Source organism: Anastrepha ludens, chromosome 2 (assembly GCF_028408465.1).
Source record: "Anastrepha ludens isolate Willacy chromosome 2, idAnaLude1.1, whole genome shotgun sequence".
NCBI lineage: Eukaryota > Metazoa > Arthropoda > Insecta > Diptera > Tephritidae > Anastrepha > Anastrepha ludens.
Window position 1 is genome coordinate 63924987 of NC_071498.1, and position 25403 is coordinate 63950389.

General features: G+C 37.2%; 1 protein-coding gene across 1 annotated transcript in view; it reads left to right on the top strand.

Moving 5' to 3' along the window:
- The first annotated feature begins 1354 nt into the window (after positions 1-1354).
- Positions 1355-25403, top strand: part of LOC128871634 (protein twist) — a 29472-nt gene continuing 5423 nt past the window's right edge. The window contains exons 1-2 of the mRNA XM_054113533.1: positions 1355-2202; positions 7781-8088. Of these exons, the coding sequence (XP_053969508.1) occupies positions 1868-2202; positions 7781-8088 (643 nt within the window). The 5' untranslated portion in view covers positions 1355-1867. The remainder of the gene's footprint in view (positions 2203-7780; positions 8089-25403) is intronic.

The window sequence follows — 25403 nt, forward strand, 5'->3', positions numbered from 1 at the left end:
TATCTGCAGCAGAAATTTCATTCCTCACAGAAAATTTAAGCGATTCCTGCGCTGAACGCCCTATGCCCCAATAGGAATTACAGGAAAAAAAATCCAAGGTAGCTACATAAAAAACGATGAGACCATTGACAACACTCATCATCAAGCAGCTTTACAGTTCGGGGTGAGCTTTTGCTTCGTTCACGACTCGTCTCCATGCATCTCGATCCTCGGCAAAGGTTCTCCAGTGTCTAACACCCAGTGTCCTCAGGTCCATTAGAACTTGCTCAAACTATGTTAGTCTTGGACGTGCTCGCGCTTTAGGCGCTACGGGGTTGTATGATACGATTGATTTCTGGCGGTGGTCATCTCTCATGCGCGTAATACGACGCAGACATCTCGTTCCCCCGACAGTCGGCTCTATGTTACCTGAACGACCCGGATTTACTATGTATCCGGTCAAGGACTGCCACGCCAGCAGCACTCCTCTTACAAGTATGGGGGATGTTTTTGCTGCTACATCAAGAACCCAGACAATATCCTGACGCTAATATGGGTCCCGGGGACACGTGGGTATCGCAGGTAACGAGACCTCTGATTTTTCAGCTAGGATGGGCTCTGAGGTCGACAGCCATCAAAGCTAAACGAGTTATTTCAACCCACAAGCGAGCTCGGCAGGCTGAGAGAGGCTGTCGCAGATGCTCCTGTCATTAAGCAGAAGAGATTTTAGGCAGCTAGTTGGAGTGAAGACGGGCCAATTTTTATGGGTGAAGCACATAAAAAAGGTAGGCATCTCAGATAGTGCACTCTGCCCTGCATGTGAAGAGGAGGAGGAGACGGCGGACCGCTTTCTGTGCATCTGCTCGGCCTTCGCTCGAATCAGACTTGAGGTCTTTGACACTGAAATGTTAAGAAGCGACCACCTTGACTCTTTCCCATCACAAGATCTATTCAGATACTACTTCGGAGGTCGGGTAGATTTTAAAGAAAGTTAAAAAGGAAACCCGAGTGTAGTGAAATGGACTTAATGTTGTCTGAGTGCTGTCCTTGCTAGTTTATTCCGACAAAAAAACAAAAAAAGGATGAATGCGGTTGTAGAGAGAGAGTCGCCTTGTTTGACTCCACAGACTCAAAAAAAATGTCAAAGCGAAGCGAGACGGACTGCTGGACTATTACTTTTCTACTTTTTCGATAGTGTTTATCAAGGTGGCCATAACTAATTAGTCAGTTTGCTGCAGATGCCCAGTCTTGCAAAAACTTCAGGGATCTTCCAACTCTTAACCTCATAACCGGTAACATTCAAATGTACAGCTCACGGGTTATCAGGCTCATGTTAAACATTTTTATAACAACATGCGAACATAATCAATAAAAACAAATATCTGCATTTATCTACTCAGAATGTCATCATAAATTAATGATAAACTATGTAATGAACTTATGGCAGACAAGCACCTATCTCTCCACATAGAAAACAAGTATAAAAAAGAACAACAATAAACTAACAGCGAACGTTCAGCGATAACGAAACCAATCCCTCTCAGTGTGGGCGGAAAAGCAACAAAAAGAGTCACTAAACGGGGGTGGTAATAATCATTTTTATCCTAGATTTTAATAGACACTGATTCCGATAATCACCAAACAAATAATTAACTAGAAAAAACAAGAAAAAAGTTAACAGACAGCAAAAGCCAAGTGCTTGCCGAGAACACTTGTACTAGTGCAAAGTGCACGTGCACGGCACGTGGCCCACAAAAAACGACACGAAGCAGTGTACTTCGTCTTGTGACGAAAGCCACAAGTCAACTATTAAAAACAGTGGCAACGCGTGCGCACACTTAGGAAATTGTAGAAATCAGAGCTCAAACAAATATGCGCAAACTATTAAATGCCAATTATTGAAGTAAATAAAAGTGTTTACAATCAATTAGACGAGCCAACAAGTGCAGCGGCGAGTCATAATAGCAACAACAATTCAAATAACAGAAATACACAACGCATCATCACACCTTTGAATAACATAACCGGTAAAATGTTTTCACTCGATAATTTCGATTTGGAAGCGACAATGGCGCGACACTTTTTCGAAGGTTCACAAGCGACGAATGGCTCCAGTTCAAGTTCGGAATTCTTCTTCGGTGACGATGATAACAGTTCGGAGAGCGATGAAGATGATGCTTATAGCAGTGGATTCAATAGTGATCAGGAGAACAATGAGAAGAGGTGAGTGAAATACTACTACTACTATTACTATTGCTTGTATGTAGGTCTACAGGGCAAAACACAACAAGTGTATCCGCTTAAAAACTTCATCGCTTCGATTTTGATAAAATTTGATGAAGATGAGCTACTTTACATTAACATAAATTATGCAAGAGAGAGTGAGTGGGTAATATTGGGGGATAGCCACTGATCACGAATGCGCTCTACAACTGTAAATACATTTATAACACACAACTTGATTACTTTAACAATTGTGCGCCGGCCAATTGTACCGAGCATTCTGCGAAAGAGCGCGTTCAAGATCGAAATTCAATCATGAAATTGTATCTCTTCAGTAAGTAGAAATCATTTTATAGAAAAAATTCTAATCTTTCATTTGAGCATAATTTATTATTATTATTTATTATTATTATTATTATTTATTATTATTATTATTTATTATTATTATTATTTATTATTATTATTATTATTTATTTATTGTTCAACTTTTTTTTTTTTTAAATACACATTACATTTCATTTTTAATCATTAACATTAGAACGTACGACAGTGACACTAGGTCGTTTGTCGGAAGAAAAAAGAAAAAACAAAATCTTACATTTTACATATGTTACTATTGTACGTTGTATTGAATTCGTTTAAAATTAATTTTCTATATTCTATAGCACCAGTGATGAACTTAAATAAGTTATTATATCCAGAAGGGCTAATACCATTTAATTTCTATGACTTCATCTCGGTTTATACTATATTTTCCAAAAAATCTTTGACGAATTCTTTTAACTATCGGGCATTTTCCTAAGAAATGTGTGATGTCTTCTAATTCATTTAAGTTACATAAGGTGCAATTTAAATCCCTTTGGCTTCCCAAGTATTTTAAATCACATCTGGCTTTCATAATCCACATAATTTTATAGATCCCAGTATTGCCGTTTAAATAGCTTCTGGCGTTGTTATGGTCTAATTCCTTATATAATCGGGTGCTTTGGTGTGCCCTTTCCCATAAAGTTTGAATATTCGAATCATGAAGATTTTCTAGTATTGAAATTATATTTCTATTCAACTCTCTTTTATTTGAAGTGCCCCAGTTACATGTTATATTTAACTTTTGTGCCAGATTACTAATTTCTTCAACCCAAAATATCTGTTTTTCTAAAATCTTTTTTGATAGTATATGAGGCAATCTATTATCATCATATTCAAATAACGTTTTGAATATATATATATTTTATTATTATTATTATTTATTAGATATATCAAAATGCTTATATCTAAATATAGAGGAGTACTAGCTGCCAGGGCTTACGACTCTTTCTTTAAGTATTTAATACCTGTGTTGATTTAGTTCTAATTATGGAGTTTAAATTATCTTTATTGACTTACATTGTTTTAGAAAGTTATATATTTTATGAATGTTTTCAGAAGAAGTTTTTTCAAGAAGTGCGGAGGGTTTAATGTCGCCAAATATTTTGATCCTGTGACTTCGGAGATTGGGGCATTCATCTAGTAAGTGGTCGACCGTGGAAAGTGATCCACACCAAGGACATGTGTTTTTGGGCTTCCCTGTGAGGAGGTGTTCGTGTGTCAAGAGGATGTGCCCAATGCGTAACCTTATAAAGGTAGTGGTTTGGCTCCGAGTGTTATTATTTGGAAAGTGGGGCTTTTGTCCTGATGGGTTAGCTTTACTGTACCAGGATGAAAATTCTTTCCAATTCTTATCTTTCTCACTTTGAATATATGCTGCAACGGTCTTAATCGAATCGTGTTTTTCAAATGTTGCAAAAGTAAGGCAGGGTTGGAGATGGATTTGTTTGGCGGCCGCATCTGCTGCCTCGTTACCTGGGATCCCAGCATGACCCGGGACCCATAATAAGTTGATCTTTTTATGATAAGTATTTAGTGCTGCTTTAATATTTTTAATTAGACTACTGGAGGTGTTTACGCTTTGGAGTCCACTCAGGCATGATAAACTGTCTGTGCATATTACGAATTTCCCCTTCAGTTTTGTCGCATATTCAATAGCAATTTTGATTGCCAGTGCTTCGGCTGTGAAGACTGAGGTTCCACCGAAAAGCCAGACACCTGATATGATTAATCCTGTGTTGGAAACTACGGCAAATGTGGCAACATTATTGGTTTTTGAATTTTGTCTACTTCTTCAAACAATGAGTTTCCCCATACCTGAGCAGCATAACTCTGGATTGCTCTAGTCACCGCTAAAAACATTTTGCCGATAACTTAATTTTATTTTTACTAAGAAATGTGCGCCAAGTTGCATTTATGCTAATATATTTTTCGCTAGAACATTTCTATTTTCTATATGTTGTTTGAAACTGAGTTTTGATGTTAGCTTTACACCCAAGTAATTATATTCTTTCGTTATTGGTATAACTTCGCCGTGAAAAAACCACTTTTCTTTTTCTGCTATTCTATTAAAATCATTATAGCTGACTTAGATAAGTTTACTTGCATATTCCACTTTTCGCAGTATTTTTCTAAGTTGCTTATCATTTTTTGAAGAGTTCTAACCTCATCTGCCAATATGACGATATCGTCAGCATATAATAGCAAACGGATATTTAACTCATCTATAAAAAGTCCCCCCTCCAAGCAGTCGTGCAGGCTTTAAAGTCCACAAAAAACGCGTACACTTTTTTCTTCTCCCTAAACTTTATATGGACTATTGCTGCTAGGTTATATATGTTATCTACGGTTGAATGTTGCTTTCTGAAACCTGCTTAAAATTCTGTTATAATATTTTTATTTTCTACCCAGCTTGTGAGTCGCTCATTTAAAATGCCCATCATTATCTTTGCAACACAATTCATGAATGAGATACCTCTATAATTGGAGGGAGATTTCCTATCGCCTTTTTTAAAGAGCGTATATATCAGACTTGTTTCGAAACATTCAGATACTTGGCCCATATTATATAGCCTATTAAAGCCTATTTATTTGAGCATAATTAAAAAAGAACCAAAATTGCCGGAATTAAAAAAACTATTATAAAAAAAATTTGTTAACCAAAATTCAGTCGTGAAATTTTATCTCTTCATAATAAGTAAAATATCACTTTAAAGAAAAAAGCATAATTTGTCATTCATTTTCGTTTAATTTTCATGAATAAAAAATATCAATATTGGCGAAATTAAAAAAAAAAATATTAAAAGAAAATTTGTTAACTAAAATTCAATGGTGAAATTTTATCTTTCCATAAAAAGTAAGATATCACTTTAAAGAAAAAATTATAATTATTCATTTGTGCATGAATAAAGAAATGTCCAAATTCTCGAAATTCAAAAATTTAAAAGAAAATTTGTTTAGTAAAAAAAATGTCTCGACTTTTGTTTTCCCCTTTTTCGGAAATTTGAAAAAATTCTATCTAAAACATGTATTTTGTTTTTTCTTAGACCAACAATTACTTAACTTACAAGTCAAAGAAAAAATATTTGCCCAAAAAGCTCAATGCAGTGAAATCTGTTTTTTTCGGCTTTTTTGTATGCGGTTTATTTTTTTTTGTGCAGTGCATATGAATATCGAATCATCAGTTGAATTTTAAAAAGTTTACTCGTTTTTATAAACATAAGTAAGTGTGTCATGCATTAGCCTATCTCAATTCCTAGTAGGTTTTGTTAGATGACCTGGCTGGCTGAAAGCCATCACATAAATCTATTGGTCTTTAGTGGTACCAGATGGAGCTTGACCTTTACGTTTCTTTGTTGGACTTCTTGTAATAAGCTTGCGTCCTTTGCGAATCTAAATAAGCCCTGAAGCTCAAACCCCGAGAGGCATTCTAGCTTCTCACATTGTAGAGCTCTTACGCATTTCATTCGGCTTTTAGCTGATGCAGGGCAAACACGCAGAAGGTGTTCTAGAGTTTCCTTCTCTTCCAGTTTATTGCAAAATCTGCAGCTATCGTTGTTTGCGATTCCTATCTTGTATGCGTGTGCCGCTAGCCAATTGTGGCCTGTCAGTATACCTACGATTGTGCTGCTTTGCTTTCTAGATAGAAATAGTAAGAATATGGCGTATTTCTCTGCACTCTGTTTACACATGATTTTCGCGAATGTTAAACAGCGCTTTTGCCAATCTCATCCACAATTTCATTTCCTGGAATGCATTTATAGATCTGCATCCCTCTCTATCTGCAGCCAGCCTCTCTATGGCTTACCTGCTCTTAAAAACGTTTTGAGATGATATTTCATATGAGTTTATTGCTTTTATCGCCGCTTGGCTGTCAACGTATATATTTATTTTGGAGTTGCTTGATGTCTTTGCGAATGCTATTTCTGCAGCCTTTCCTACAGCAAAGACTTCTGCTTGAAAAATACTGCAGCGATCAGAGAACATAAATGGCCGTTTGATGCCTAGCTCTGCGCAATAAATCTCTGCACCTACTCCGTCCAACATTTTCGAGACATCAGTAAATATGTATTTATTCCTGCCATAAAATCTGTTACAAGTTTATATATGAAATTATAATCCCTTTTTTAATAACTTTGTCGTTTTGCTTATTAAAAACTTCATCAATAGTGACAATTTCCTCATCTGGGAAAAGAAAATTTTCATGGTCGTTGACTGCGTGTCACCAAAGAGCTGTTTGCATCTGTCGAGTCTAATTTTTTTCGAGCGCGTTGTCAAAAGATGACCAGCTAGGCGACGAAAGGCTATCAGGTGGAGATCATCTCTAATTAGTATTGACATGGACCTGGTCGATAAATTCATTTCTCTGGACATTATTTTTCGAAAGAGTTTCTGCGAATTCTTTTTCGAGCGGCTTTTATGGCTGTACTGGACGCGAGGACGACCACTTCTTTTTCCGTCTGCCAATTCAGGCGTTTGGGAAAAACGATTGTTGGTGCGGTAAACAAACATTCTCGAAATGTTAAGTTTTTTCAGCAATGATAAAATGTTCTATGATAAATCTAAATACTCTCTTAAAACGAATAGTGGAAGCCAGAAAAAAAAATCGATGAATGGTCTACATTTAGTAACTTATCTTCTCTGAGTGGATGTTTTTTTTGTAATATGTTTAAATTGTTGCTTATGTATCTTATGTTTAAAATGACGAACTAAAATCAAAACAATTTTTTTCTTTCATTTTGTGAGAACACATCGCTTTTTTGTGTTTTTTAAGAATATTGGTTTTTTGTAGAAATTGCGTTTAAAATGAGAAAGTAAACTTGTTTTTAAGTTTCAATATTTTTACTTAACGCGCCTACATATCTCCTAAGTGAAACTTTTTTACGTCATCCCTTTCCATCGCTTTGTGAAAAAATATCCTTTGCAGCTATTTTTGAATATTTTAAATATTTTTCTTTGTGCTGCCCCTATCCAGGGCACGTAAACAGGTTTAACTGTATTTTGAACCACTATATTTCCTTCCACTTTTTCGCTACCGTATAGTAGATCATTCTGTCACATGGTGGGTTACCACTCTAACCATAGTAACCTTAGCAGATCATATTAATCAAATTTTATCAAAATCGAAGCCATGAAGTTTTTAGGTGGCTACACTTTAAAAGCTTATTTTAAATTTTATTTTATTCCATAAAATATTTTATTTTTTGTCCATTAGTCGCCTACACAAACCGCGCCGCTTAAAATGTGCCTCCCAAATGGCTCAACAGCGTCAGGCGGCCAATTTGCGTGAACGCCGTCGCATGCAGAGCATCAATGAGGCTTTTGAGGGTTTACGTTCACACATTCCAACGTTGCCATATGAGAAGCGTTTGAGTAAAGTGGATACACTAAAGTTGGCCATAAGCTATATAACCTTCCTGAGTGAGATGGTGAAGAAGGATAAAAATGGCAATGAACCGGGCTTGAGTTTGCAGCGAAATTATCAAAAGGAGCCACCAAAGAAGATAATTCTCAAGGATAGAAGTGAGTAGACAAAATAAATATTTAATTTTTTTAATAATTCACCGCTCAATTATGAATTTGGGAGTTACTTTATTTATTTAAAAATATGTGCTACGTTTGATTTAAAGAATCTAAACTACATACGAATATTTCCATAAAAATTTAACAAAACAAGTGAAGTTTCAAAACACTGCAAAACAAATAGCTAGTAGCTACATTATTTTCAAGGGCCCCCCATTGTATTTTTTCACTATTTGTACATTCCGTCCCGAAAATTTTGCTATACCCTGAGTTCAAAGTATTTTTGCCAGACAATTCGAAATTTTTGTTTTTGGCCGGACGCAGGGATCTCGTTTTTACATATTAGCGAGATTTATTTTATTAACTTTAGGGTAGTACGTTGGGGTGAGTAAGTAATAATCTGTAATAATTCAAAGACCAACTGCCGCTTCTACCTTCACTTCTAAGTACTAGAATGGAGCTTTTCCGACTACTTCAGGCCCGGCATTAGATGCTCTGATTGGTCTACCACCACTTGATGCTTTCATCCAAGGAGAGGCCTTGAAGGCCATCTGCAGGCTGAAACACAATGGGAACTATTACGGCCCCTATCCGGCATTAGAAAACAGAGAAGGCATGGACTTCGATCCAGCGATTCTCTCCATGCCCCTTGACTCCATGCCATCAAGAGATGTATTTGAAAAGAGATATAGTGTAGTGCTACCAGAGGCTCAGTTGTGGTCAAACTCTGAAAATGAGCCCGGCAAACACTGTTTTCGCATTTTCACGGATGGCTATAAGACCGAGCTTGGCTCCGGCTCTGGGGTTTACGTGGAATCCAGCGGGACAAAACGGAACTTTGCTCCTGAAATGCATGCATCTGTGTTTCGAGCGGAGGTGTATGCTGTTCAAGAAGCGATGAACTTTGTTCTGTATCATCTGTCTGCAGCTGCAGTGTCTGAGTGCACTTGCTAGTTGTCCCGACAAAAAAAAACTAGGATGGGGAGCTTGGGGCCATTAAACCTTAAAACAAAAAAAAGTCTTCTTGAGATAAAAATATCGATATATCACACCTTAAGATCCGAGTTTTTTTAAAAACGCTTGGAGTGTTTGAGAGAAAGATTCTGTGGAAGTTTTTTGGACCTTTGCACGTTGGTGATGGTGAGTATCGCAGACTATGGAACAATTAGCTGTAGGAGCTTTACGACGCCATAGACATAGCGCAGCGAATAAAAATTCAGCGGCTACGTTGGCTGGGTCATGTCGTCCGAATGGATACAAACGCTCCGGTTTTGAAAGTATTCAATGCGGTACCCGCTGGTGGTAGTAGAGGAAGAGGAAGACCCCCTCTGCGTTGGAAAGATCAGGTGGAGAAGGAATTGGCTTCACTTGTGAGTCCAACTGGCGCCGGTTAGCATGAGAAAGAAACGACTGGCGCGCTTTGTTAAACTCGGCCAAATCGCGTAAGCGGTTATCGCGCCAATTAAGAAGAGAAGAAGATCCGAGTTTAAATACCGAAGATGTGATGAAAAATTTAAAAAAGGTGACTCCTACGTGCGTCCAAAAATATCTAAATTGTCTTCGAAGCTTCGAAAAAATTTCCTTAGCAAAAACTTAATGATTTTTGGCGAGCTTTAATAATAAATTTAAGCTTTAAATTTAAATAAAAATATCGAAATAACACATTTTTAGATCCGACTGTAAATGCCAAAGATATGATGAACAATGTAAATTTTTTTTTTCATAATTGTCTTGTAAAAATACTTTAAAGACAGTGGTGCACGCGAGTTTTTGTCTTGCAGTTGTACGGTCTAATATACATACATACATATACATACAGTTATAAATATATATTTCAACTGCATCTACTCTTCATCTGAATATCTCTGGGTCAGCCATCCCTCTTACGTAGCAGGAATTTATTTGTAACGTTTTAACAGTTCATTGAAATATCGCCCAAAATAATTGAACTAATTATAACTCATATGCAATATAGCTGGCACGCGATGCGGATGATATAATTTTCCTCTAACCGATGATCATCAATCAAATTGGTCAAGCGTTTACGCCCTTAATATACACCACTACGCAAGCGCAATTTAAAATTGAAAAAGAAATAATAATTTTTGCCAAAAAATATGCCATAAATTGGGTTCTTTTTCCCGAAAATCGTTGAAAAATCATTTAAAAACTGAACATTTTTTTTTCGACGAAAGATACACATTAAATTGACGACTCACAGCCGCGAATTTTTCGACAAGCTGCGCACTCGATTGAGCATTCTTTGATCGACAACATCACCAGCTTGAACTCGACGTACGCGTAATGATCAAATCGTGAATGCGATGGGGTGATGGTAAAGAACAAAACGAACATTCGTATGAGAACACATACACGGTCATACACATGAGTGTATGTATGTATGTATGTATATCCCTTCTTATAAGTGTCTACCATAAACCATATGCAGGCCACCGCTTACTACGGCCGCAATAAGCTGCTAAGTGTAACTAATTAGAATTTTCACACTTTTCTCATGAAATTCTCAACACAAAAAAAAAAAAAGAAAAAAGAAAACAGTGCTTGGCAAGGCTAGAGGGGGAAATCGATCACTCAGTTTCATCGAATGCACATTTTGTGAATTGTTACTGAAACTCACTGCTAAATTATCAAACATTTTATTTTGCATTTCCGCAAACGCTGCACATTGCCTATCTGTGGCACGTTGCAGCGTAGCAGCAGCATTCGTTTACTACTTCTTTGTGTTGCGCCACTACCACAAATAAAACCATCTTTAGTCACGGTTTTTGGTTAATAATTTTTCTATTCAAATTGAATGATGTGGCAGTGCGCGCAAAAAGAGGGTTGCTGGGTGGTTTGGCGGTAAAGTTTAGTGCAGTTAGCGAAGTGAATGCAAAGTGCGACCTAAACCGGGCGCAACATAAATGAATGAAGCAAATTATTACTGGGTATGGAAGGGTTTTGCTTTCGAGCCGAAAGGGTCGAGGAAAAATGTGAAGAGAAATGAAGGATTATTTTCTATGTTGAAAATTCTTTTTTTACAATATTTGTGCATTTTTTGTATTTGTCAAAACAAAAATAAATTTCGCTCTTTATAAGCATTTTGGAGTAGTTTTTAACAAATTTTTTTAACATTTTGATATTTAGGGATTTGAGTAATTTCAACTGGTTTTTAATTTTGTGGTGAAATAGTACTTGAAAAAAAAAACTATTACAATTAAGGATGAAGATGAATGAGAGTCAATTTCAGTAAAGTTTTTCACAGCAACTTGAGTTCAAAAATTGAAAGAGTCTAGGCATTTTGGATGTGTCTAATAAATAATGAAAAGGGGCAAGAAACACCAACTTGTAGAAAAGGGTTTTTCTAATAACGGTCGCCACGGGGCAGACAATGGCAAATGGCATGCATTTTTCCTCATAAGAAACTATCTGCGGCCTCTGTCCTTAACCCTCTTACCAACACCCTCAACAATACAACATACGGATATAGTATAAAGCACGAAATCTTCTATACATAGACGACATCAAATTAAACGCATCCTCACAATCACACTTAAAAATCACAGAACGAAAAACGAACGATATAAAAATGAGCTTTGACATCAGTAAATGTAAAGCACATCACAGGGAGAAAAGAAAAGGCACTGACGCACTGACTGAAACATTAGATGATCACATCCTTCAAAACATGGAAGAACATGAAACGTACAAATATCTTAGATTCCAACAAAGTGCAATCCAAAAATATATCAAAAACCAACTTTCACTGCTATACAAAACACGCCTTAATCAGTTACATGAAACACAACTGAATGCCAAGAATCTCTGTAAAGCAATCAATTCGAACTCCATATCAATACTCACGGAACAATAAACTGGACCAAAACTGATATTAACAACCTGGAAACCACAACAAGAAGACAACTTACCCCCCGTATCGCGAAACGTCATGGAGGTGGTCATCAAATGACTGCAACGTCACGTCAAATGGTTCAAAAAGTGAAGAAGCGACTTGAGCGAAATCCCCGACGAAGTGCCAATCAAATGGCGAAAGAACGAAAAATATCTGACCGTAGCATCCGCCGTATATTTAAAAATTATCTCAAAGTCAAGCCTTACAAGATCCAAAAGGCGCATGATCTCTCACCAAAGCAGCAACAAGTGAGACTTGGGAGAGTGAAGGAGTTGCTTCGCTTGGCCGAAAGCGGTCAATTATCGAACATTGCGTTTTCTGAAGAGAAAATTTTACAAATTGAGCAATTCGTAAACTCCCAAAACGATAGGGTTTATTTGGCCGACCGTTCATACGAGACTTTGAGTCATCGATTGGCCACCAGGAGGGAGTACCCGCCACAGGTAATGGTTTGGGCCGCTGTAACCACGGATGGGCGCCTTCTAATCATTTTTATCGAGCGTGGCGCCAAGGTAAATACGAAATTTTATCGGGAAAGTATTCTGGAGGCCGCTTTGAAGCCGTGGGCAAACAAACATTTCGGTGGCAGACCATGGATATTTCAATAAGACTCAGCACCGTTTCGCAAAGCTCGAGTGAACCAAGAAAGGCTAAAAAACAAAGTTCAGAACTTCATAACGTCCACACAACGGCTCTCAAATTCAACAGACGCGAATCCGATGGATTATACTCATTGGGAAATTTTTGGAGAGCAAAATCCGAATTAAAAGATTCACCAGTCTCGAGGCGCTGAAAAAAGCAATTGTCCGCGAGAGGGCCAAAATACCTGCAAGTCACATTCGGGCAGCTTACGATTCGTTTTAGGACCATATCAAGGCCATAGTCAACGCAAAAGGTGGTCATATCGAGCAAAAGTAAATTGATTCTTAATTTTGTATTATATTCACACATTTTTTACTTGGAATTGAATAAAAGTAATTTTCCAAACTAAATTTATAGCCTTTTTAATAGGTTACACTTCGAGTACCGGACCCTGTAGAAGGAGGAAGAGAATTCATTGATATCCAAAACCTTCACAATAACCAAATCACAAATTGAAAAAAAATTCCACACCCACACATCGGATCTACACAAAACAACAGTCCTTGCAGATAAGCACTACACACCACTAAACCCACAAAACACTGAAATAACAATCACCCAAACAACTGTTGAAGAAAAGAGTACGGCTTGGGCACAGAAACAGTTACACGGCAAACACTTACATCTTATGGAAGACCCAAATTTTGATAAAATGACAAACAGCTATACCTGGCTTCAGAGAGGAGAGCTTCATCCTCAAACGGAAGGGTTTATAATCCCCGTTATATTGAATATAATCTTCCAGAATATATTAGAAAATGAGAAATACACGTTATACTGGGACATCGCCATAAGAACAGATAGAACAATCATCTACAATAGACCGGATATTACGTTAATAAACAAACGAACAAAACCCACCATTTTTATTGAAATAAGCACACCCAGTGATACGAATATACACAGAAAATATACCGAAAAACTGGAAAATACAATGACTTAATAATAGAAGTGAAAAGAATTTGGAAACAAAATACAGCAAAAACCTTAGCTTTTATTATATCTGCAACTGGGATAGTTCACAAAATGTTTGTCAATAACCTCACATTTTTTAACATTAAAGCCGATATACATCACAAAATTCAAAAAGCTATTTTAAAAACATGCAACATAACGCGAAAATTTTTAAACCAGCAATAAAACTTAATCAACAAAACAGCGCCAAAACGATTTGCATTCGTTAAATGCCGTCGTGTTTGGTGAAATGTACCCCGCCTCGCGCGGTATGCGGGCGGGAAAGATGCGAGGGAATAATAATAATAAAATATCCTTTCATCTCGAATTACTAAATGTTGATCAATTTAGAGGTATCGGATAAATTGAAATAAAAGAACGAAAATTCAAATTCATTGGACAATCTTTATTATTTTTGTGTAGAACCACTCATGACATTTATTTTTTAAAGATAATCCCTTTCAAATGTTGGCCGCAATTGCGCCGTTATGCGGCCATCCGTAAACACCAATTTTGAATAACTCACTGGAGATCTTCGGTCGATAACTCGTGAATGGCTTTAGTAATGTTGGCTTCCAATGCCTCAATCGAAGACTTAAGACTTTATATACCCCCACAAATAAAACCCCAAAGCTGTGATATCACACGATCTTGGTAGCCAATTCAATGGTCCGAGAGGAAAGATAATTTGCTCATCAAAACGACGATACAGTAAATCCATTATTTCACGGGTGCTGTATGGCAAGTAGTGCCGTCTTGTTGGAACCATATCTTGTGGAGATCACGGGCTTCAATTTCCGGCATCCGGCATCAAAAAGTCGTTTATCATGTGCGATACCGTTCGCCATTCACTGTTACATTGGCGCCAGCCTCGTCTTTGAAGAAATTCCCATAGGTTATTTTCAATGGATGTATTAGCTGTTTTTGAAGGGCTTCGGGTTGCACTTCAGCTCAAATACTGCAACTTTGCTTATTGACGTAGCCATTAAGCCAAAAATTGGCCTCATCGCTGAACACCATAAGTTGGCCCGAGTGCGCGATGAACACTTTTCAACATAGCGTCGTTTTTCGTAATACAATTTTACGATTTGTGAACCTTGTTGAGGCGTAAATCTTTCCATGATAAAAATTCAATAAATATTTAAAAAAAAAATGATGTATTTGGTTTGACTGTAGTCACGCGTGATCAGTCAAAAACCCTATTGGAGAAAGTACCTCTGATCACACTTTATATTAAGTTTTTCTCAAGTTATCCTGTGAATCGACATGGCTAAATCGACTCCTCTTCTCGTTCTAAGCATTTTAATTTACAAGGTGGCGTAAAATTATTCACCCTGCCGGAAGACATGTCTATTTCAAGTCCTTTATACCGTTGCATACAACCGTTATATGAACAAAATTATATTGCGCTTAGGCGCAAGCGCACGGATGAAAAAATGTCGTTAGCATACCTCAACATCGCAATTCGTAAGCGATACGCACGCAACCAGCTGCAATTTCGAAATGACCAATTGCCCCGCTAGACTACAATGCGCATAAACAGTAACACGAGAAGAAAGTACATACAGTAAATATTTCTCGAAATATTGTAGTGGATTATCCAATGCCCAAATATGGTAATTTTTCGATTAATTTCTCTATTCTGAGCTCTGTTGGAGGACGATACCGAAAATATGCAAAATGTAGTTTTTATTGATCCACGACTTTCGTAGGGAATTTCAATAATTTTTATAATATATGTAAAATATGGTTCGAGAGTAGAATCGAACCCTATCAAGTAGAATCGAATCTATCAAAAAAACTGCTAACCAACTATAACAGCTTTCAGTATACTCAACCTACCACCAATTGACATTGCGACAGAAGGTCTAGCAGCTAGATCAGCCGCAAGACTTAATTCAAGGGGTGAATTTACCTATAAAATATCCGGACATAGCTCAATAGGTATGAGTTATCGGACCAATACAGACTATATGACTCCGAAATACAATTGGGTTAAGAGATTCCCCATCAAAAACATTAGAAGAAGAGGGGTAGAAAAGAGGTATAAAACCTGGCCCCAATACGCTTAACATATTTTAATGATGGACGGAGTAGGTGCAGGTATTTTTTCCAGCAGAAGTCTTTGTGGTAGGAAAGGCTGTAGAAATGGCACTAGCAAGGACATCTAGCAACTCCAACATAAATATATACGTTGACAGTTAAGCGTCAATAAAGGCAATAAACTCATATGAAATTTCATCTAAAAGCGTTCTTAGGACCAGGGAAGCCATAGAGAGACTAGCTGCAGACAGACAGTTACACCAACTTCATACAACACGAAGCAGGCGACATCCCTCGTGTCACCGAGCAAGAACTCCAAGCGACGTGTAATAAAATAAAGTCTAAGAAAGCTTCAGGTCCAGATGGCATACCAAATAGAGCCCTGAAATTAGCAATTTCCAAACGTCCAGACATATTTCAAGCAGTATTCCAAACCTGCCTTAACGAAGGCACTTTCCCAAAGAGGTGGAAGAAGCAAACACTTGTACTTTTACCCAAAGGCAACAAAAAGCCTGGCGAACCCGAGTCTTACCGACCAATATGTTTACTAGACACAATGGAGAAAATTCTGCAGATAATTATTGTCGTTAAGGTTGTCGCTGAAGACAAAGGTATTCTATCCACATATGTACCAGTTTGGCTTCAGGAAATCCCCCTCAACACAGATGCTATCAAATGCGTAGTAGATTTAGCAAGAGAAGCCATTGAAGGCAAGAGATGGCGCGGCGGGAAAAAGAATACTGCGCTATGGTAACTCTGGACCTCAAAAATGCTTTTAACACAGTTAGCTACGTATACAGCGTATACTAGAAACCGTCGCAAAACTAGGGTCGCCTAGTTATATAATCGAAATAATTGAGAGCTACTTCAGGGACCGTAAACTGAGGTTTAGAAGTGACAAAGGCGTTAAGGAGGCGGCGGACATGAAAACACGGATAGGCAGGAGGTGAAATAATTTAGCCACTTGTGAAACTACGAAAATCATGTGTACACAGAATGCAGATAAATACGTCCGATTCCTACTGTCTCTGTCTAGAAAGGACTTCAGAACTATCGTAGGTATATACAAGATGGGAATTGCAAAAAATTATACCTGCAGATTTTGCAATGAACTAGAAGAGAGGGAAACTCTTGAACACCTTCTGTATGTTCTTGCCCTGCATTAGCTAGAACCCAAATGAAATGTTTAGGAGCTCTACAATATGAGAGGTTAGAATGTCTCCCGAGGTGAGAGCTTCAATGTTTTCTTAGATTCGCAAAAGTCACAGGCTTATTAGAAGAAGCCTACTACAAGGAAACGTAAGGGTCAAGCTCCATCTGGTACCACTAAGCACCAATAGGTCTATGTGATGGCTTTCAGCCACCCAGATCAACCTAACCTATAACCGCTTTCAAAACCAAGCTGTGCTTAAAAAGACACTAGAACTTGTAATAGCTATAAAAATTCAGAGGCCCTCTCTGCTTGACATGGGTGAAGGAAAACGTTTGGGTAAATTTCTTAACATAAAGTGTCGCGGATAAGTGCCAGGCATGCAATATTGAACAGGCAGTGGCAGTACAGCAGGTGATTTCATTTATTACTTCGTTTTCAGAATGTCAAATTTGGTTTAATTAACTCTGAACTCTAAGTATTTTATTATAGATTTTATCATTCCTGAGACGGAAATAAAATGCATTGCTCTTGCTGTTTTCGCTCTAATGCTAATAACTATTTTTTGTGTCTTGGACCGGCGTTTATTTAGAAGCTTAAAACCCTTTACTGCTTGGATTAGTAAAGCATTAAAAAAAGTTTATTTTGCGGTGGAAATAGCTTTACACATTAAATAGCTAAGACACATTAAATGAAAAATAATGAAAAAGTTTTATATTTGGGTTTTTTTACGGAACCATACACAAAAACTAATTGTAAAGTGTAGAAAGCACCTGAAAAGCGATTATACGTTGAGAAAGATGAGTATATCGACTCCATAAAAATATATTTTTGTTTCTTTTTTTGTCAAAAAGTACGTACCTTTTACTCTGTTATTGTTTTTGAAAATGAATCACTCGCACTTCACTTCTGCTTTTTCATTCACTTGCAGAAAAGTGGGGTTATTTCCAAGTGTCATAAAATCATAGACAGATTTTTTGCATTTTATTATTGCTAATAATAATATAATATAAAGTTGATGGATTAAAATCTCGACGATGTTTGCAAGACGAAAGATGCGAACCCCACAACATAGAGCGAAAGCGGGCTGTCGGTAGAATGGAGGCGTATTGTAGAGGAGGCAATGGTTCACCCCGGACTGTGACGTCAATATGATGATGACGTCTGAAAATAGTTTGAATTATTTTAAAATACGATATTTAATTTGGAAATAAAATAGAAGCAAAACTGCAATACCATATATGGGCTCATTTGCGGTAAAGGGCTAAAATGAAGACGAATTTTTCTATTAAAATACTTCGTCCATCATTTGTTTGAGTCTGATCGAATTTTAGTGAATTCACTATGAAAAGGTTTTATTTAATATTCTTTGGTTTTAATAAATCATTTTTGCAATGATTCAGCAAGAACCACTACTATTTTATAACAACAAAATATACTTAAATACTGATAAGAGGAAACATGCAGTTAAAATAAAATAATACAGTGAAAACAACAGCAATAAAATGGGGGAAAATCGACATAATCATAGCGTGAGAAATTCATTTCACGCCAACAGATGGCAGTGGTACAAGACACACATACATATAGACTCCAACCTATATAGATTTATAAGCATGCAGTTGCGAGCAAAATAAAAGCAGTTCCTGAAGGCCATTTTAGTTCAATTGTTTTGAAGTCTTTGAATCTTTTTCTGTTTATTAGCGCGTTTACCAACACTAGTGTTTACCAACAAAAAAACAAAAACGCGAATAGCGATACATATGTTGGCTTCATATTGAGACTTTTCAATTTTTGTAGCGCTAAGCGATTTGAAAATAGAAAATTTTATACATACGGTTTTCAAAAGTAAGTAAGTAAGGAACGGGAGTTTTCAGCCCATGTGGTGATACTAAATTAATCAATGTTTTAACAAAACTAACTCCCTTGAAGTGGGTCGTGGAAAACATTGTACCACAGATAAGCCTTTTAAGTAATAAAAAGCCTGTTAAGTGAAGGGCAAACTTATAAACAAGTAGAAAAATTACTAAGTTGCTGTGCAAAAACGATGTTTAGTACAGTTCAATACCAAAGCTCGTCTAAAACACGGGACTGTGAAAAAAATATATCGGAGTATCTTGTGAAAGGCATAATAAGGGCTAGCAGAGCCAGTCCATCGGCTGTAACTATCCAAAGTACCGCGAATGACTCGAATTTATATCCATCCAAGGGCTGTCACTCCAACAGCATTTCCCGTACCTACAAGGTGAAGTCCAAAATAAACAAGATTGGCGTCATAAAAATATTTTTGATGTCGCCATCTTTTTAATGAGTTAGTGCGTTGGAAGTTACATCCCCAGTTGACTTCCTGTGAAAGCTTGTTGACATTCAGTTCGGTGAAAGCGAAGTTATTGCGTCTAAAGTCTCAGTATGCCTGTGTCATCGGTACAAAAATGAGTTTCGAACAAAATGTTAATATCAAATTTTGTTTTAAAATCGGTGAAACGTTTACCGTAAAATTTGAATTGATAAAAAAGTTTATGACGATGATTATTTATCTCGTGCCAGAGTTCATGAGTGGCTTACACGTTTCAGAGATGGTTGTGAGGACATAAACGACCAAAGTCAATAATAACCAAAGACTCCATCAAAATTGTTCGTAAATTTATCAAAAAAGAACCGAAAACATTGTTGAAATTCATGGGATCGGAGTTGAATATCTTCAAAACATCGATTTATCGCATTTTAACTGATCATTTGGGCTTACAAAAGGTCTGTGCACGTTTCATTCCGCATAAGTTAACTGAGGACTGAAAATTGCTCAGAATTCAACATTCGAACGACCTCATTAAAGAGGCGAGAAAAGACGAGAACTTCCTTTACAACATTGTAACTGGTCATGAAACCATCCAAAAAATCGCGTTTGGAGAAGTCAAAAATCAAGTCGATGCTCATTTGTTGTTACGTTTCCATGGGAGTTGTCCACAAGGAGTTCGCGCCAATGGGCCAAACCGTCAATGCAATTTTCTATCTTGGCATTTTGAAGCGTTTCTTGTATCGCATTCGTCGAATTCACCCTGAATGCCGCGAAGGAGGAAGCTGGCGCTTATTGCATGATAATGCAACATCTCATCGATCCACTCTTGTTACTGATTTTTTGACTAGAAAACGCATTTTAACCATCAATCACTCACCGTATTCGCCTGATATGGCTCTCTGTGGCTTCTACCTGTTCGGAAAATTGCATTTGACCATGAGAGGAAAACGTTTAGCGTCCGTAGAGGCTATCCAAAAGGCTTCACCGACATCATGAAGGACATTTCAGTCAATGACCTGAAAAACTCTTTTGACAAGCTTTTAGATCACGCAAAATAGTGTATCGAGACCAGAGGGGACTATTTGGAATAAATAAACTCGAAGTTATCAGAACACAGCTCCTGTCTTTTTATTTTAGCTCAGTCTTGTTTATTTTGGACTTCATCTTGCATATGGGGAATGTTTTATAAGGCGCTCCAACAACAACGACATAAGGTAAACTTGTGCATACGCTGCGAAGATGTAGACGTAACAATAAGTGGTTTGCTCGGACTCCGCGCAATGTTGCTCTTTTGAAAAAAAAATCTCTTGATAAACTGTGGCTAAAGTTTGCAAACGAATTCTTGTTATGGCCACTTCAAAAATAGTGAGATATTTTATGGACCAATGAGAGCAAAATGTTTTTCACTCTTATGTTTGCTGTTATTACATATGTATCTATAAATGCATCTCTTTATGTACCTTATTTCTTCTTCTTCGGAGCTTCTTTTACCTAAATTTCTGCTTCAAATAATTTCACTTCTTTTAACTAAACCAAACCATTTTGGATACACAAACTGCTCCTTAAGTTGCAATAAAAAAAACCATGCATATAAAAACACAGAATTCGCAAGAGAAAATGCTTGATAACATTTTAAGAAACATCGGGTAAGCACTGCTATTAAAAAGCTCGCAGCTGTATATGTATGTACAGTGCATTTGTATATACTTATATACTCGCCATTTTGAATGCCGTACAAACGATCGAAGGCACAAAGGGCTAATAGATGAGCGTTGAAGATTGGAGTGCAAGGTAGTTCAGGTAAAATGTTGTGGGTGCATAAGGGGAGGAGGAAACTTATTTTGATGTGCCATATTAAAACCCTTAAAGTGTCTACCCGCCGGTCTATTTGCACTGAAAGAAGAAGAACATTTTCGTAAATTGCCATGGAAATGCAAATAAATATTTGGCAGGAAAAAACTTCCAATATAAAGAAGGATGTTGATGGGAAAAGTGGAGCGGCTAAAAATATGAGCAGTTAAATAGAAAATTTAAAGGGGCCAGCTCCTCCAGCTTTTTCAAATTATTGGAAAATAATGAAATTGTAAGTAGTTGGCAACCCGAATTCCTACTTAATTTCTTTTTTACTTCAGTTCTTTTTACATGTATAGATTTAAGTTTAGAGTGTAATAAAACGTTGAAAAGAACATACCGTTTTTCTTTCAATTTTTGTTTTTGTCCTACACAAATGTTTCCTTTTTTTCTTTAAAAATTCATTTCCAATCTAAAGAATATCTTTTCAATGTTTTAATCTTAATAGAAAGTCTAAAAAGTCCTTATAAAGTCAATGAAGTGATGAGTGTTGAACGAAAGATGCGTAAGAACGAAAACTTTAATCGCGTTTTTCTCGAAATACTTTTTTTTCCGCGCCGTCGAATATAACTCAAAAAGTAATGAAGATATCAACTTAAAATTTTCCAATCATATTCTTTAACATATTTGCCTTCGCATGCACCTAAAATTTTCTATTAACTATCACTAAAAATATTGTTTTGATCAATGTGTTTACAAAAAAGTGTAATTTTTTTCTTTTTCACTTAAAATTTTAATCTTTTCTATTTTTTGTTAAGTAAGTTTAGGCAAAGTGCAAAGCAGAATAACTTATTTTAATGAAAAACTTTTGGCTGGTTGCTTTCAGTTGATTACAGGAGGCTGTACATTCCACGGCGCAAATTAAAGGAGCCACGTTTGAGCATCTGTAGCGCCGCAATTTTTTTTTTGTATTTCAAAAGAATTTTCGCATGTTTATTCAAGCATCAGTATTAATATGTAATTTATTTTAAGATAAGAAATACTTTCAGTTTTTCGCAAAAAAATGATTGAAAAGCTCATTGTCTGGTGGACCTGCTCCTTTAAATCCTGTCGGCCGATAGTTCAATTTCATATTCCACAATGCCACTTTGGATTCAAAATAATGCATAGCCCAACAATGAGCATCACACATATTTTACAATTTTTGAAGTGAAACTTCTTAGGCGTCGATGGGCGAGCGAGAATAGAGAGTTAAATTTCAAGGCCATGCAACGTTTTGGGCATTTTCGTTCCGCGAGAGAGAAAAAAGATATAACGTAGAGAAAAAGGAGAAATTTTTGGTGCCTACTTTTTGGCGTTATATTTCCTTGGTACTTACTGTTTCGGGTGTGTTTTGTCCCAATTTTGTTGAGGGTTTTTTTTGGTGCCTACTTTTTGGCGCTTATTTCCGTTTCCTGGCTAGTGCTTGTGCGTACTATAAAGTGCTATCCATTCAGGCGTCGGATTTATTGGTATTGCCTTGCGGTAATTTTTGCCGTTGCTGCGGTCCTGGAATCGCTGCGTTTGTGCGGGTGTCTATTTGTATTCTCTGCAAATGTTGTGAATTTATTTAGATATATTGTATATTATTTCTCTCTCTCTCTCTCTCGGGTCTCTCCCTTTTTGTCTGCCTTGAAAGTTTCACTTCTGTTATGTGTATTGCGCTACACGCACTTTTTTACATCTATAAGCGTATTCGAGAAATTGAGCGTGTGATCTGGTGTACTAGCAGAAGTACTCAATAGGAGTTGGTGTAGTGAGGGAACTTTTTGACAGTGCGGTAACATTACTAAGAGCTCTGGCAAATAAGCTAAGTTTTGTTTACATTTCCACTTATACATTTTTCAGTCATTTCGCGTAAAAGCTTGTTAATTTTTTAATTGAAACTACTGCACGAGACGCTATGCTGATTGATTTAAAAATAACTTTTACAGTGGTGAATAATATTTTAATGACGTTTCATTATTTGAGATATGAAACACTGAAAACGAGGCTGAAATCTTGCATGTTTTCTAAGACTTAGCTAAGAATCTTTTTATCGAATTTCCATGTCAACGTAGAACGATTTAGTTCCTTCAATGTTTTAAATTTGTAATTTAAAAAGCTAAATTGTTAAAACCAACTAAGCTTGCAGCGAAAATAAAACTTAAAACTGTGGCTGACTTACCACTGAATTTTAGCCAACCCTTTAAGATGACAAAAGAGCTAGCAAGTGGTAGTTTTATCTCTAGCATATTTTGTCTCTAATATACATTGAGATAAGCAGCTATTTTGCCCGAGTGCCCAGCCATTCACTCAATTTGAGAAATACCCCTTGTGAAATTTCAGCTTCTGCCCGCCTATCTAAATGAAAGTTGAGCTGTAGCTCTCAGCGTGTGTCATAATCTACGATATGCATAAATTTGTATTTCCGTTTTCAGACATCGGTTCCATATTGGCTCCTGCAAGAACATTGTCATGCGAGACCCGACTTTTGTTGTTCCGATTGAGTGTTCCAACCCGCAACCCGTTCTGCATTTTCTAAAAAAGACGCGCGCTTGGCGACAATGTTGCTTTGCCGGCGTCTTTCAAATACAAGTATATCTTCGATCACATTATTAAGTCACTGAGAATTGAATAGGTCGTACAAATTGGATTTTATAAGTATTATTAACCATTTTGGGATGTGGTTATCTTTCACGAGGGTAAGGGGAATTGGTAATTAAAGGTTGTGTGGCTAGACAGACAGGCAGGGAGAACAAAATCTCAACCAAGGTTTCTAAGTACTAAAATTGGGAGCCTGGGTGACTCACGAGCTCAGCGAAAAAATAAAGAAAGTAGCCTTCAAATCGCTTCCCAGCATCTCGCCCGCCAGCGAGCTACACGCGATTATAAGCAGCGCTTTTTGTACCGAATCGTCACGAGAGGTGAGAAGTGGTGTCTATACATCCATATGAAGCAAAGAAAGGAGTGGGTGGCTCTAGAAGATACACCAAAGCCAAGAGTCAAGCCGGATCTTCATTCAAAGATCATCATATGAGTTTGGTGGCACTGAGCGGGCATGGTGCACTGGTCAATGCCCAAAAAGAACGGTCAACAAGGAGCTCTACATTGCCTAGCTACACCGCGTGAATGGGGCTATTCGACTGAAAATACCTGATCGACATTCACAAACCATACTCCTTCCCGACAACGCTAGGCCCCATGTTGCACAAGTCGACAAATCCGCATTTCAAAAGTTCTAATAGGAGGACCTTCAGCATCCGCTGTATTCTCCGGACCTTACATCGACTGAATACCATCTTTTCCACTCCCTGACAAACCATAAAGGTCCTTAAACCTGGCTCAACAACTTCTTTGACACCAGACGAGGCAATTTTTGGCGGAACGCCATCAACAAATTGGTGGAGAAGTGGGAAGAGGTTCTAAACAGCAACGGCGAATATATAATTAACTTATTGATATAATTTTTGTTTTTTGTTTAAATAAAAGTCTTCGGGTAAAACGCTATGGACTTATTCTTCAACCTAATACATACATACATCCATATATAAATGGTTACTAAAGGATTTTTTTTGTAATTCACAATAAAAAATTTAAACAAAAAATTCGAAAAACCTTTTTGAATTTTTTGGGTGTTTACCCGCTCCTCCTCTTCCTATTTGTTGAACGCGTCTTGTTGTTGTTTCCCAAATAGAGAGACTTACAGTTTAAGCCGACTCTGAACGGCAGATTTTTTTTATGAGGAGCTTTTTCATGGTAGAAATACACTCGGAAGTTTGCCGTTGCCTGCCGAGAGGGGATCGCTATTAGAAACTACTTTTTTCTATCATTTTGGTGTTTCATATACGGAGATTCTAGCCTACGCAATTCCGAATGGTAGTCACGCACCAACCCTTTCAGCTACGGCGGCCAGGGCATTTGGAGCAGAAAATTTTCCTTATTTCGCATCCATAGAATAGCACTGATTTAACATTGAACTCAAAAATACGCAGCTTTGTTTTACGTGAGATCTGGCCAGATTTCCATACGTTACTCGACATGCTTAAAGTGTACCAAATCGATTTCATTGAAAATTCTTAGCTGGGATCGATATTTGGGCGCAACATATCGACAGTAGATCGTGTGTTGGTTTCTCACTGCAGATTTAAGTATCAAAATCAAGGGGGAAGTTTCTTCCAATAGCGTTTACCCCTCGGCATGGAATGGCATACCGCCAAATGCATTTCTGTTATCAAAAAAGTTTTCGCAAAAAGAAGGGACTTGCACCTAAACCACATTCACAAAACATGGATATTTTTGGAAATAAACGTTTAGTTGGCCAAACTGACAATCTATCAAATCATCTTTAGTGATGAGTCTAATTTTAGATTAAGCAAAATTTACCACTTAGATCATCTGATTTGACCGTTTTGTATATCCTCTATTACCTGTGTGCTGTTCCTGATCTGGACTGGTATACTCTACAAATCATTTAAGCAATCAGGCGCGGCAGCCGTTCTATGCCT